This window comes from Rhea americana, unplaced genomic scaffold (assembly GCF_003343005.1).
Source record: "Rhea americana isolate MKP2758 unplaced genomic scaffold, rheAme1 scaffold_247, whole genome shotgun sequence".
Classification (NCBI taxonomy): domain Eukaryota; kingdom Metazoa; phylum Chordata; class Aves; order Rheiformes; family Rheidae; genus Rhea; species Rhea americana.
Window position 1 is genome coordinate 784,619 of NW_028186365.1, and position 16,035 is coordinate 800,653.

At 37.3% G+C, this 16,035-nt stretch overlaps 1 protein-coding gene across 2 annotated transcripts in view; it reads left to right on the plus strand.

The window, feature by feature from the left end:
• Positions 1-16,035, plus strand: part of PREX2 (phosphatidylinositol-3,4,5-trisphosphate dependent Rac exchange factor 2) — a 179,135-nt gene that overhangs the window by 48,780 nt on the left and 114,320 nt on the right. For both annotated transcript variants that reach the window (XM_085306783.1, XM_085306784.1), the window contains exons 5-9: positions 999-1,103; positions 3,695-3,796; positions 5,522-5,683; positions 12,365-12,498; positions 15,530-15,633. In XM_085306783.1, coding sequence (XP_085162909.1) covers positions 999-1,103; positions 3,695-3,796; positions 5,522-5,683; positions 12,365-12,498; positions 15,530-15,633 — 607 coding nt within the window. The remainder of the gene's footprint in view (positions 1-998; positions 1,104-3,694; positions 3,797-5,521; positions 5,684-12,364; positions 12,499-15,529; positions 15,634-16,035) is intronic.

The window sequence follows — 16,035 nt, forward strand, 5'->3', positions numbered from 1 at the left end:
CAGTAGGGGCAGGTAAGAGAGTACTGAGTCCTAGAGCAGTGTAATTCTGGCCTTGGGACGGCCTGGGGCCAAGGGTGGTGTCTTTCACCAGAACTTGTTTTGAGATATGTCTCTGTTGGGTAACATGCTTTAGAAGTGGATGTCAGCCAAGGCTGACACACACAGTCCTGGAGGATGTGGGAGGCTTTCTGGTGCCAGTATGTGAGCTGATGGAACTAGGAAAAGATGAGTATGAGGCAGGGACAATAATGGTAGACTTTGATTGATCTCCTTTGATTCTACACAAGAATGTGAATATTCAACAAAGAACTCTTTGGTTGGGTAAAATGCCTGTATAGTTCTTGACTATGAAGATCTTTTAATTCTTACACCTGCAGTATGTTTGTATGTTCTGTAGCAGTTATTTTCTAGCAGCATTTTTCCTGTTTGAGCACAAGGGTATCATTGTTAGAAACTTCTGCAAAATGAGGACCATCACAGGCCAAAGAAAAAGTCTAGGTTTCGTTGTTCTCTATGCTTAGAGTGGCATTTGTTTGCTAAGTCTATATTTATTCATTGTGGAGGGGAAAATTGTTAATGGTTAGTGGAAAAGATTTACAGAAGTGGAAGGACAAGTTTTTGCCTGGGTAGGAGTATGGATCGTATTTGCAAGCGAGTGTGAATGCATAACAGGTAATGGTGTCTGCAAATATGGAACTATGGAACTGCATTTTCTTCGTTTTTTTTATCCTGTGTTTTTGTGATAGTTCAGCCTCTGAAGTTTTTCAGCAAATGCTCAAGTGATATTTTCAGACTGTTCAACTTTACAATTCTAATTAAAAGCAGAAATGAAAAGTACAAAAAGGACTGGACCTAAAATAATAAACGTAGAAAGAGGAGCTGATCTTCCAAAATGAAGACTCGATTAGCTATTCAGCCTTCAAAAGTGTGCATTCCATGTGTTGTTTATTTTTAAAAAATCAAAATGATGAGAACAAGGTATTTCTTTGTTTCTACAGAAAGAGAAATTCCGTATCTATGATGAATACTGCAGTAACCATGAGAAGGCACAGAAAGTTCTTCTTGACCTTAACAAAATAAGAACAGTGCGGACTTTTCTTTTGGTAAATATATTTTGAATTTGTATTCTAATTTAGTATTATTTGACCGGGCAGTGAACTGTTAGCATTATTTACTCAATGTAGCAACTATGAGCATGCCTGTAAATGGTAGAGGTTAGTTTCACTTGGGGGTAATATTGCTAGAAGAAAGGGCTGAGTATATTGCATTTTCACTGCTAAGTCTGGATCTGTGCATAAAATAGCATGAGGCAGCATACCTTGAGCTTGCTGGCCAAGAGACAAGGGTATAAATCCAGCAGTGGCTGTAGAAGGAAAAAAGAATAGGATAAGATACATGAGAGCAGTAAGGAAGAGGTGGGCCTAGGAAAGACTGTCCTTTCTTCTGGTCAGAACTTCTGAAAAGGCTGTTCACATTCTGATACTGTAGCTATGACTGTGCCAAATAGAAAAAATGTTTAGCTAGAGGCATCCCGATCTTAGACACTGCCTTGATCTGAGGTCAAAGAAAGAGCTACACAGTTAGTCTTTCATTTTACAAGCCCGTTAAGGAGATTTTAAAATGGTAAGTATAACAGTCCTCAGTATTTTCCCACAACAAAACCGATTTCTCAATGTGGAGTTTCTCAATAGTTAGCTTTGTTTGTTAAAAAAAAATTCAGTATAGACTGATTTTTATATTTTCTTTGTGGCATCCTGTGATAACAAAGTCAGTTTTGAAATATGTGGCATATGGTACTGGAAGTTAAATATCTGAGAAGGTGCTCTCTGATATGATTTCAAACGTGAGAATGATCAAACCTGATTTAAGTATTTGGGGACTAAGAGTGTACTTAAGCAAAAGACACTCTCAGGAAAGCACCAGCTGCATGGCCAGATTCAAGAAGGAGAGGTGAATGCTGTCTAAAAAGACAAAACGCCAAATATTCCTGAGATAGACTAAAAAGAGCTTATTTTGTGAGAAGTGTGTGCAGTATGCAGTTACAGCAGTTCATGATGTATCAGTGTCATGTACTTCTGGGGACATATGGAGGGGTTCCATATCTGCCTTGGGTTCTTTACAGATTCAGGACATATCTGTAGGATAAACTGCAGCAGTCTAACCTGGAGCATAGGAGGTCAAACTATTCAACTTCAAAGTAAAATTGAAGCTTTCTAGCCAGGTAGAATAGTTAGGTCATTACAGAGTTGTGATTATCTATAAATAATAGGGAGTTGAAGACAGGTCTTAAAACCCCTAAGTATAATGACAAACATTATATAAACCTGTAGCCTACATTGCCATTATCTTGTTAGTCATTCCTTTTCAGTAAACCTTTTTGTGTTCAGCTGTTAAAGTGAGATTCCCTAGGATGAAAGACCTTAAGTAGTATAAGCCAGGAGCTGATTAATCAAGAATACAAAGTGCAGATTTAAGGGCGGGCGTACAGGTCCCTATAGTAGCACTGATTATTGAGTATTTGTATTGTGAGTTACGTGTTAGGGGGAACAACCACCCAGTTATGTCACCCTTCTTCCATCAAAAATCTGTCTTTGTCCTGGTTTGTGGTCTGTGTCAACATACTGTCTGGCTGTGTTAATCTGTTTTGTTTAATGTACATATTAGACATCTTGCTCTTTGAAGCTTTAGATCATCTCATACCATTGCATCACAATTCCTTCTCATTTCTCCATAAAACAGTTTTCATCCTTACTATAGGTCTGTATGTATTTTCACTTTAATTCCAGCATTTTTAAATATTTGCCATGATGCCTCTTGCATACTTGAGATGATCAAGTAGCTTGTTTTCATTTCTCTCAATTGTTTTTCTTTTNGTTTTCATTTCTCTCAATTGTTTTTCTTTTTCTTTCTTTTTTCTTTTTTTTTTTTTTTTTTTTTTGTGTGTGTGTGTGTGTGCGTGTGCGTGTGGATGCTTCCACTAGATATTGCATATATTCTTAGCTTCCATGGGTGGATGTATTGTCAAAACTCATATACTCTTTAGCTCATGACTAAAGATATTTTATTCAGTGCAAATCACTTTTTAATATGGAAGTATATGGACAAGAGACTTTCTGTGTGTTAGGATGGCCATGTTCAAACCACCTTTGATGCTACTTACTGTCTCTAGTTCACATTTGGTAACAACAGCACCTGTGATAATCACCCTGAGTTCTTTTTATTTTTGTTTATTGAAGTTTCAAATTATATTTTCAGCATTTTCTATATTGTCTTTTATGGTCAACATAAAAAGAAAAGGCTAGTCTCTTGATTAGCCTAGATAAATAGGGTAACCTTTGGGAAAAAATGCCTGCAAATCTGTGTTGCAGCTTCCCTGTTGTATGTGATAGTATACTTGCCTGTGTGTGTGTTCAAGCCTATTCTTGTGACAGTTTTGCAGACTTTCCTCATGATATATTTAATAGATGCATATGTAATTTATTATAGGTTAGCCAATATTTCTGTATGCATATGCCCTTGCCTTTATTTCTAATAATTTTTAATGACTGTTGCTTATATTTTAGAAACTTGCTGTCTACCGGAGATTAACAGAAAGTAATGCACTCCTCTCTTAACTCATACAGTATTCATGGTTTGAAAAAGTGTAATTTTCTCAGATTTTTTTTAGTAATTTTTGAAATTGTTTGCACTTCAGAATTGCATGCTGCTTGGAGGTCGTAAGAACACCGATGTGCCCTTGGAGGGATATCTGGTAACGCCAATACAGAGAATATGCAAGTATCCACTTCTTTTGAAGGTACTGTTAGTTTGTTATCTAAAACATTATACTCGCTATGTAAAACTGGTTGCTAAGTGTATTTCAGAACTGCAGGAACAATCTCTTTATGCAGTGAATAATCTCTTTATTAGATATTGGACCCAGTCGTGCTCTCATTAAAGCCAATGGTAAGTCTCCTGACATCAATATTAAAAAGTCCAGGGAGTCTGGCTGCTTGAAAATTATCAGCTCCTTTCTAAATCTAATAGTGAGGTTTCCTTTTCATTGTTGAAAGGAAGCCAGCCATTTAAGTGAGCTTAATGAGACTGATTTAAGATGGATTTGGCCATGTGCTTGCTTAAATGTTTTGGAAGCAGARCTGTTACCAACCTACTTTGTTTTGCTGATTCTAAGTTAACATTAGCAAACTATAAGTGGAAAATATTTACAAAAATGATATATAATAAACATTTTGGAGTAACACTAAGCTGCTGTAGGTGGTTCTATGCATGTTTGTATTTGTATGTCTATGCCTTTCTTGTCTTCCTGTGGCTTAAAACTTAATATTAGATATACTGGTAAACATTAGATATTTAAGCTTCAGAGTTATTAAAATTTTCTTAGGAAATTATAGAGTCATCAGGAAAGTATATATTTAAAACAAGCTTATACTTAACAAATCTGAATTTAATTTTTTTTTAAAGACTGAGGAAAAGGCAAGAAGAGATTATGCTTTAAACGTTACTTGAAACCTGATTATTGGACAGTTATTTTTTATAATACATATACAAGTTTAGATCTGAAACATTGCCAGCTGTGAGGCATCTGAATTTCATTGCACTGACATACAAAAGGAAAATACATGTTAAAGATTTTTTTAAAACAAGAATATAGTAATTGCAATGAGATTTGAGTCACTCTACTTTTACAGTTCCCTTGGCCTGTTTAAAAATATTTTTATATTCTATTTGTTGAATGAAAAATCAACAAACAGAGCAGAGGAAACTGACTAATGAATTACAGGGGGGCTACACTGAAATGAATTGTAGCTAAAATAAATTCAAATACAAGGTGGAGTGGCAGCAGAGCTAAGACTTTTAGCTGTGGCTCCAGAGAGAATGTATTCAAGCTGCAGTCAGGATATACACTGAAGGTTGTCCTTAATCAGTCCGGCTGTAAATGAGTAGTTAGAAGTTTGAGAAGGGAAACTGCGAATGGGTTTATATGAATACTGGCAACTACCCCCTCCCTCTTCCCCCCCCCCCTTTTTTTTTCCTCCAGTGTGGCTACAGTTACCAGTGATGCTAAATTAATGAGTCATGTAAGCTATTGTTCACTGCTCTTGTATATTATGCTAGATTGAACAGTAGCATGGAGTTAAAGAAATATGGTTTTTGTCTGAAGTTGCAGGAGAAGCAGGTGTTAATTTTGACATCAATAAATAAATATTTTTAAGTGAAATGGTCCTTTTTCAACAGTTCCATCCCATGGAATATAAAAACAGACAAAGCTCAACGTCAGGAAACATCTTTTTGGGGAGAGGAGAGTAGCTGAAATACAAACTTTTTTCTAAGTAGCATTTATTTTTATTATTACTTACTTTTTCAAATTTTAGTGTCTTACTAGGATGCAGTGCTGTACTACTTTTCCACCTAATAAAAGAGAAGTCTCTTCACTCTTTGGTTTTGTACTTCAAAAATTTAAAGCCTCATGTAATGTACATTTAGAGATCAAAGACAGATTTWTTTTTTGATGTCTAAATAGGAGTTACTAAAGAGGACTCCAAAGAAACACAGTGACTATGCAGCATTAATGGAAGCCCTCCAAGCCATGAAAGCTGTCTGCTCCAACATAAATGAGGCCAAGAGACAAATGGAAAAATTAGAATTTTTGGAAGAATGGCAGTCTCATGTTGAAGGATGGGAGGTAACAAAATATATGTTGCTTTATGTGTTGAGGGAGTAATATAATTTTGCGAGTATGAAATTTTCAACAGGTGTGTTTGGGAGGTCCCAACTTATACTGGGACCTCCCAAATCTGTGAAATCACAGCTTTTAATTAAAATTTACAATATAATCTGCAATATAAATAGTGTCTGTTACTGAGCACTGCTAGATAGAATAGTGGACTTCCAGGAAAGATAGCAAATATTTAGTGTTTGACGTGTGCATTGATGCAAATAGCCAATATTCTGTGTGCACACACATGCGCAAAGAAGTGCGTATAAATCACAATCTAACTGCTGCTCTCAGATTTTACTTCCTTAAATACTTGCTTGAGAATATTTTTCAGTTTGCAAAAGTGTTTGACTGTTCTGTAATAGATAACAGACCTTTGGTTAATCACCTATACTGGCTACTTACCAAGTATTAACAGCTTGACTCTTTGCTGCAAGATCTGTGACTGCTTTGTAGGCTGACAAACTTGATAGTATTTGTGTGTTTCTAAAGTGATGACTAATACAATCTCCAAAGCTCTGCCCACAAATCCCATCCTGATCTTGGATATGGAGAGAAAGGGACAGCTGATATGGATAGATGGTGGTTTTCTGCTTTGTGGAAGGTGTACTGGCTGGAAAAGATAGTAATAAAAATATACTGGTTACACATAGTCTGCTAAGCTTCAGACACAATCTTTCTGCTATTTAGAGGGAGATTTCCTTCATACAGCAAGAAGAGAATCRTAGAATCCTAGAGAATCAGTAAGGTTGGAAGGGACCTCTGGAGATTCTCTAGTCCAACCTCCCCGCTCAGCAGGGTCACCTAGAGCACGTTAGACAGGGTTGCATCCAGGCAGGCCTTGAAGATCTCYAGAGAAGGAGACTCCACAACCTCCCTGGGCAACCTGGTCCAGTGCTCCGTCACTCTCACAGGGAAGAAATTCCCCGCCACGGTCAGGCGGAGCTTCCTGTGCTTCAATTTCTGCCCTTTGCCTCTTGTCCTGTCACATGGGACACCTGAAAAGAGTTTGTCCCCATCCCCCTGACACCCTCCCTTTCAGAAGAAAATGCTAGGGAGTTTGGTCAGACCCAGAATCAGACAGAGCTTTGAGGTGGGCCTACCTGAACTTCATTTGACAAGAGTTCCCCTAAAAGACTGAAGACTTTATTCTAGTCAATATTCTAATTTTTAATCAACTAGAGATGCATAATCAATTAGATATGCATAGTAATAGGTTAAAATGACAGAAATCAAAAACAGTTTTATGCACGGACCTTTTCTCTCCCCCTTCTTTCTGAGGTGGTGGTTCTCTAACACTAAGCAGTGCTTTCTTAATGGCAGCAAATTTTGTGCAGTATCTTCTGGTCCCCCCCCAGAAACTTCCACTTTTGTTTCCTTGTACTGTATTCTTGTGCTGTAGTTTCTCAGTTTTATGTTGTATTCCTCCTGCTTATCACATTGCTGTTTTTTGAACCTGCTCTGCCTAAACACGGCCTGTTCCTTCCACCAGAGGATTGTCTTCCCTGCCTTCCAGAAGGGCTTAGCTAGAAAAAACCACTGTCTTAAAGGAGTGTAAAAAGTATTCTGGACAAAGAACCCCCCAAAGTACCATCCATGACACTGTAGAATTATTTCCTCTTTTGCTTCAGATGAAGTCTCCTCATCTGTAGACTTGTGCAGACTTCTGGTTTATTGTTAATTGAGCAGTATTGGAAATTTTGATTCATTTTAAATATGGATTAAGCAATTAGTCTTATTTTAGATAAAATCCTTCATGCTTTTTGAGTACACTGTGGGATTTGAAATGTATTATGTAGGGTATTTTTCCTTTGCAGAGCAGCAACACTTTAAAAAATAATTCTTCAATTTCTCTAATTGGGGTAGGTAGCAGGAGAAATACTCTTAGGCCAGAGTTCAGGGCGCAGTAGTTTTCGAATTTCTTTGGTACAGTACTGATACAACACACTCCACAAAAATTCACAGTGCTTGAAAGGAGGAATCTTAGCACATACAGAAGTTTTATAGTTGCTGGTCTGTATTCGGACAAATCTTTCTGCATCTAGGTGTAATCCTCAATCTCTCTCTCTCAAAAAAAAAAAAAAAGATAAATGACAGTGTGTGTTGTGCTATGATATTGTTTGCAGGATTTTGGAGAGACTACTTAGATAAAGTAAAGCTCTACATGCTGTCACAGAATCATGGAATCAGTAAGGTTGGAAGGGACCTCTGGAGATTCTCTAGTCCAACCTCCCTGCCCAGCAGGGTCACCTAGAGCATGTTAGACAGGGTTGCATCCAGGCAGGCCTTGAAGATCTCCAGAGAAGGAGACTCCACAACCTCTCTGGGCAACCTGGTCCAGTGCTCCATCACTCTCACAGGGAAGAAATTCCCCGCCACGGTCAGGCGGAGCTTCCTGTGCTTCAATTTCTGCCCTTTGCCTCTTGTCCTGTCACATGGGACACCTGAAAAGAGTTTGTCCCCATCCCCTTGACACCCTCCCTTCAGGTACTTGTACACACTGATAAGATCCCCCCTCAGTCTTCCCTTCCCCAGGCTGAAGGGGCCCAGCTCTTGCAGCTGTTCCTCACAGGGCAGGTGCTCCAGCCCTCTGATCATCTTTGTAGCCCTACACTGGACTCTCTCCAGTAGCTCCATGTCTCTCTTGTCCTGGGGAGCCCAGAACTGGACACAGTACTTGAGATGAGGCCTCCCCAGGGCTGAGTAGAGGGGCAGGATCACCTCCCTCGACCTGCTGGCAACAGTCTTCCTAATGTACCCCAAGATACCCATTGTCCTTCTTGGCCACAAGGGCACATTACTGGCTCATGGTCAACCTGTCATCCACCAGTACTCCTAGGTCCTTCTCTGCAGAGCTGCTCTCCAGCAGGTTAGCCCCCAGCTTGTACTGGTGCCTGGGGTTGTTTCTCCCTAGGTGCAGGACCCTGCACTTGCCCTTGTTGAACCTCATGAGGTTCCTCTCCGCCCAGCTCTCCAGCCTGTCCAGGTCTCTCTGAATGGCAGCACAGCCCTCCGGTGTGTCAGCCATTCCTCCCAGCTTGGTATCATCAGCAAACTTGCTGAGGAGGCACTCTGTCCCCTCATCCAGGTCATTGATGAAGAAGTTGAACAGGATGGGGCCCAGTACTGAGCCTTGGGGGACGCCACTAGCCACAATCATGTTATCATTGAGAGGTCTAGTCGATCTTAGACTTTCCAAAAGAAGAAAATATCTTAAGGGTGGCTTGTTTAGACTAGATAAAAATGCATTTTTTTCTGTAATTAGCTTGAGCTTGCTGTCGTCAGCTGTTACTTGGACAGATTAGTACACGTAAACAGAAAAATGCATTAGGCATGCTTGTTCAACAACTTCATGGTAGAAGCACTAGCAAGTTAAATGCTTATATTATAAGCATTTCATGGTGAGAGAAACTTACTAAACCCTTACTACCTGTTGCTGACTTTATTTTTTCCATTATTTGTTCCTTTTCAATAAACTCATCTAGTTCTATATTGATTGAAATTCTTGTATGTGCTTCTGTCCTGAACACTAGTTTTGTGCTATAGTTAGTGTGGCACTATGGCTGCAGTAGCAGAGTCACATCTAACATCAATAAGGAAAAATTGCTTAAGAATTGACTGTTCTCAAACCTGTATTCCCAAAAAGGGAATCCATTTTCCAGTATTAAGTTTCTTCTGACTTCTTAAAAAGACATAGAGTAGTAAATATTTCACTATTGAAAATCTGCTAACAAGCAAAACAATGTGGACAGAAACATGTAAGATATAGAGACCTATTCTATCTGTGCTCAGAAAGTATTCTGTGAACCTCAAAACACTTATTTCCTTCCAACATAGATTTTTTTTTCCAGTTTTAATTTTAGGATTCTACTGTGCTTGAACTCTGAAATTGTCTTTAAAAAAAACCYGTATGTTTTCAGTAGGGTTATATGGTCTTTACTATAGTTTATCTGATCAGTTTTGATATTATCATATGGCAACTATAGGATGCCCAATCTGGCGAAATTGCCCTGATCTTAATATGATCATCCTTTTCAAACATAAAATGGATTTAGTCCTTGAAATTGTATGAATTCCAGAGCACTCATAAGAGCTAACAATATTTTAGAGGGTTCCCAACAACAACAAAATTTCTGAATTCAATGTATGAGAGTGAATTTAATTAAATAACCATCTGGTTTTCTGCATAGCCTAAGAATAAAGAGGCAAAATTGTTGGAGATTTCCTACCAGAAGGAAATGTTTAGCACATTGGTTGGCCCCAGCTAGAAGGAAAGCAAAAAAAGGCTATTTTTAGAATCTGATCAAAGCATGACTTGGATTCCTATGCATAAGCGTCATGAAATGAAGCTTGTATTTGTTATGATAAAAATACGAATTTATGGAAAAATGGAACATCTGTTTCAAGAAAGAAAATTTTGAGTATAATGACTTTCTCACTTAATTTCCTAAGTGGTTAAATTTATTGGACTGCGTTCAGAACTTGCGTAGGTGGCTGTCTCAGCTGGTAGAATGGCTCAGCAACTGAAAGAGTCTATCAGTAGAATCTGCATGGATGTTTCAGTGAAATAAGAGAAATAAGTTGCATTTATTGTAAGCTGAAAAAGGAACAACCCAGTTTGAGTCACAGGTCAATTAAGTAACAATAGCATGAGCTATTCTGTTGCTTACGGAGTTTCCGTTCTACCATATCTTCAAGTAGTATTTGAATAGAGATTTCTATTTTAAACTTAAGAATTTTTTGCCCTTTCCCCTGTTTTATTTTTCTATGCACATGTGCAAGGAATAAAGAATAACTTTATATCTTATTGCCTAATTGGCAATTTCTTTGCTTTATCACTATTGAATTTATATCCTCTGAGTCAGTAAAGTCAAACCTCCATATATGAAGTCTGAAATTCGCCTAGAATATATGTGTAAGTAGCTTTTTTAGTAGATAAAATATTAAGTAGAACAAATGCTGCTTTTGACCTCATGGTAATGACAGAAATTTTTTAATACTGAAGATGAATATTTAATAACTTCAAAATGAGAGGGAGTATTTTAAATTTCAAAGAGTCTATCTCCTCCCTGTACATTTTAAAAGTATTTATTTTGTGATATGGTCCTGGCAGCCCACACTTCAAGCTTTTGGCTAAGTTACGGCCTTAGTGGGCTGGTACACAACTGACAGCCAAGGGTTGTTAAGAGCTAGTTTTATGTAGTATATCACACAATAGACTGGAAGCTCTGAGAGTCCTATAGATGATATTCATTTTTGGCTCATTTGATCCTAAGTGGAAGGAGAATAATTAGTTAATAGTGTTAATAGTTAATAGTAATTAGTTAATAAGTGGCTTTATTTAGAAGCCTGAATTCTGTTCTGCTGTTATAGCTTTGCAACCTCTGTTATCATGTCTGTAAACAGAATGCTTCCTCCTTGAAACAGACTGTAAGTTATTCCTCAGTAATCAGGGCTGTGACGTAGAAAGGACAAACAGTAAAAAGAAGAGCTGAAAGTAGAAACCACGATTACTTCCTAGCTCTTAAATGAGTGCCTTTTTCTTTGGGCCAGTGTGGTTAGATCAAGAAAAAGGGGTAACTACTGCTGTTGCAAGCATAAGTCATTCAGAACATCTGTGGATGAAAGGAAAGTCAAGCCCAGGCTTTTCAGGTTTTCCACCAACTTAAATGTTTCTGAAGTTATGAAACTCCTTGAACCATGGGTGTATGCTCAGTTCAGCTAGCGTGCATAAGTATGGATAAATATGATCACATGTCTTGATGCATATAGCAAGTGGACAGGAGCTCTGTCCTGTGGGATAATGTGGAAATTTCCATGAAATTCAAGGCAAAGGGGCATGGATTTTCAGAACAGAAAAATACACCTCTCAGTACTTCCTTGAGAGGTTAATTTCTCTTTATAAGGCTAGGACTGTCACAGAATTATTTGGAGAAAAATGTTATCCTTTGTTAGTGTTGATTCTGTTTCATGAACACTTTTGAAAGTGCCTGCCCTATTTTCACATAAAAGAATGATCTACCTGAAGCAAAAATATCACCCCAAACAGCTAATGCTTGCCAAAATTCTGATGGTTTCAGAGTATATTAAGAGGAAGTGTGCTAGAAAGTCTTAGAGGTATGCATCAGCATTAACTTTGCCTGAATTTTAAATCTTGCTGGTTTTGTTTTGATTTTGTGCTTAGTTTTATTTAGTGTAGAAGTACATTTAATGATTTTGAAGTTCCAGGTTACTTCAGCTTCCAAGTTCATCTTGGCATAAATATTTTGAAAGCCTCTTTTCATACATTTCTGACTCAATAGAATTGTTACTGAGGATATATTTTATAAAGCTGGACTGGTCTGTTAGAAGTCTTGTGCACAGGTGTGTATGTTGTATTTGGAAACTTCCATGATTAAACTCAAGTCACTCAAAAAGCCCTCCTCCCAACTCATGATAGTACTGGATGAATACAAAGCTGGTGTTAAGCATTGTTAAGTAAGCATTACAAATCATTATTTAATCACAGTGTGAATTACCATCCTTCTTGATGTTTTCAAAGAGGGTTGTTACAGTAATAAGTTTATATAGGAAACTATATCCATAATAACTGCAGAATCCTTCAGTTCACACAGAATAGAAAGATCATCTCTTTCTGATTGATTTTAGGGGTCCAACATCACAGATACATGCACAGAAATGCTGAGAAGTGGACTACTTCTGAAAATTTCAGCAGGAAATATCCAAGAGCGAATATTCTTTCTTTTTGATAACCTTTTGGTCTACTGCAAAAAAAAGCACAGGTAAATGATTAATAATTTATACTTTGAAAAATGATTTACGTTTTTCTCACAGTAGTGCTGGTGTTTTGTATGCTTTTTGTAAGAATATTGAAATGCCACCAAAGTGTTTATTGTGGTTTATTGCAATACGAACCTCAGTGTTTTTTAGACTTATTTTTGTAGGAACGCAGAAATCAAAGGATGAATTAGAGGGAGAAGGAGTCTCTTTCATCAGTCTTTCACAACAGGTTGCATGTGATGGCCCTACTCCCTTCTAAGAAGTATAAATGGACTGATTTCTTAGTTCAGTCAAATTAGTTTTATAGCTTGTGCTATAAAATTAGCCTCTACAGAATCAGGAGTTTCAAGCCTTTTTATTTCTAATCAAGAGAAACAGCCAGAATATTTCTTCTCTCTGTGTTGCAATGATGGAATGATTCCTTTGTTTGGCAACAAGCTTCTGCATTTAATGTTCTTTCAGCATTCTTACACTTCTGAGAAACATTTGTTTCAATCAGTGCTCTGGCTTAGCAACTCTCACAGCTGTTAAAGGATGAATCCTGACCTAGCTACTTTTGAAGGCCTTGAGTGACAGGATGTCCAAGCATAAGGAAGCACACTGTTAAGAGCAATCGCTTACTTCATCTGGGTGAAGGTAATTGGCCAGGCAGTTCTGTAAGTGGTTCCAGCACCATCAAGTTGAAGAAAGACAATCTGATGTGGCAGCCCAATGCCATATTGATTTTTACCCCTCCCATTGCTTTGGTTGAGTCCAGGAAAAAGTGGGTGCTTACTGTACTCTCCTTGCTCCCTGTTCGGGACAAGGGGAAGAAGGTGTGCAGGTTAGATAACAAACAGATATGAACTCCTATGCATGCGTACCACAGTATACAAGCTGTGTAATCTGATTGTGACCTCATATTGCTTCAAAAATCAGTAAGATGTGTCTAAATATATCTAAATATAACCAGTCAAGTCAACAGAAATTTAGGCATAAAATACATTAACCTAAGAGACTAATTTGTAATTGATTTTTAAAGTTTTATTAACAAGTCTTATCATCTGTTGAGTATAGTTTATGTATGGAATTTTTCATATGAGTTTTCCATAGGACTCATTCCAAAATGTTTTAAAACTATTTTTACAAGTAAGTTTAGACTTATATTCATGATTCTATACATAAGAGTAGATTGCTAGGGAATGATAGAAAAAAATATACTGAGCTTTTTTTGCTGTTACTCTTTTAAAATGTATTATGCAGTGCTCTAAATTAAAAGTTTTTACCATAGTAAAGAGTTTTACAATATACACTCTTTATACAACAAGGAGTGAGAGGCAGGTCATCTTCTGAAGGTTAATGTTTCTCTGGAGTTAATAAAGGTCTGAATTCGAATGATCATTAATTATCAAGAATAGACCTTTGAAATTTGTTGAAATACAGGGTTAGTTATCATTATAGTGTGAAATAGAAAGAAATAATCTCTGGCTTATTTTATGTGTGAAAAGCTGCATAGTGCTGGGAATCTCAAATGTTCTTGACTTCAGAGGGAACAGAGTTATACCAATGCAAACGTGCTTTTGAAAATGTCATTCTATTTTGAATAAAGCATGTTTTATTTTCATTAAATTTCAGCAATTTTTAATTATTGTTCTTGTGATAGCATTTAGTTAGTCATTAGGTGTTACAGGAGGAAGAAAAACTATCTTTATTCTTCTGTATGTTCAAGATTTAAAACCCATGTATGAAGCTTACATGTGTGTAGGACAAGATTTTTGTCTAAAGGCTTTCTTATTTTGTTTTGCTAGTCATATTGCCCTTTTCTTGTTTTTTTTTTTGACTAGCATAAGGAGGTTAAACCAGGTAAGAGGAAAGATCCTCTTAGTGCAATATTCTGTCTTTGATGGTAACCAATGGCATGTGGATACAAAAAAGCATTGGAACAGAGGAATTTCAAAGTGAGACTTTCCTGATCAAACTTGGCTACCAGCCAGCAATTTGCAGCTTAGTCTTGCTACAGCTAGCATTTTCGCTTTAGCGTAAGCACTGTCCAGAAGCAATGTTTCCACAATTCAATTGCACGTATACTGTGGTAGTTAGTATTTACTTTTTTCCTCTCCCTTCATTCCTTTATTGGAAGAGCTATCAAGGGCCCCTGATTCACCTTCTGTATTCTGCTTGTAGCTTTAATGGACTAATTAATGTTCTTCTTTCAGGTATAAGCTTTGATTCAGGAAATTGCACTATATTTAAGATGGTTTAATATTAAAATATGTGCCTTAACACACAGATGAAGCCTATGAAATGTATTTTTTGTAGTTAAAGAAGCAAGTGTTGAGTCTGTGACTATGTCTGGATGGTGGGGCAGATTTGAAATGTATCTTGCAATTGTCTGTTTTTGCAGTTGCCTGGATCTCTCAGGAGCATGATCGTGGGGAAACGAGTGTAGAAAAGGATGGTGCCTGTCCCAGCCGCATTTTAATAAAGATCTGGGACATGACAAGTGTGCATACTGGGACCTAGGAAGTGTTGCGGGCTCCACAGAATGGACATAGCTTGAGATTGCTGTATCAAATAATGGCTTATTTAAATGTAGTTGACAAAAATCAAAGAACTGTCATTGAAGTCAGTGGAAATCTTGCCAGGACCTTGCATAAGGTCAGCATTTCAAGAAACAGCATTGAATTAGTGCCTGGCTGAGAGAGATAACTGAGCTGTTAGAAGAAAGATGGGTGAACTTTTTCTTCCTTGAGAGACAATGTCTATATGTATTTGTGTAGTGAGCTGACATATTGGTGTAGCCTGTTTTGTCATATTGGCCTCTATCTCTTTTTTCTAGTCCCATTGCTTCCTGAAAAGTTTTACCAGTCTGTTTTAGTAATGTTATAATTAATTTGTGATAAATATTGTGACCTAGTTTTACCATGGTTTGTATGGCGGCAGCGTATGTGGCTTGTGGTTCTTACAGTGGTGTTTGAATGTTATATGAACAGGTAGCTTTGCAGAAGCATAGTACAAGGTGGTAACCTACTCATCTGCTCTTTCTTTTGTCAGGCGATTGAAGAATAGCAAAGCCTCTACAGATGGCCATCGTTACCTTTTTCGGGGCAGAATAAACACAGAAGTGATGGAAGTAGAGAATGTGGATGATGGAACAGGTAAATATATTTGTGCTGCTCATTACAGAGCAGTCTTGTAAGGTGAATGAAGAAAATCTGAAACTTTGGGGGATTTTTTTAATGTAGCGCAAAAAAGTTTTGTAGGAAACTTAAAGTGATACTGTAAATATATAGGTCTGCAGGAAATTTCAGAAGCTATTATCTCTTCTGATTTTAAAATAATATCAACTTTACCTAGATCCCCACTAATCTACTAATCTAGTTTATTTTTAAAAAAAAAAAAAAAAAAAAAAAAAAAAAAAAAAAAAAAAAAAAAAGCACAGCAAGAACTACAGGCCTGTTTCAGGCCTGCATAGATGTTAAAAATATTTTATAAAGTTAGAATATTCTCTTTTAATATTGATTTCCCTGCATTCAAAATTATTTGCTAACTTCTTATTC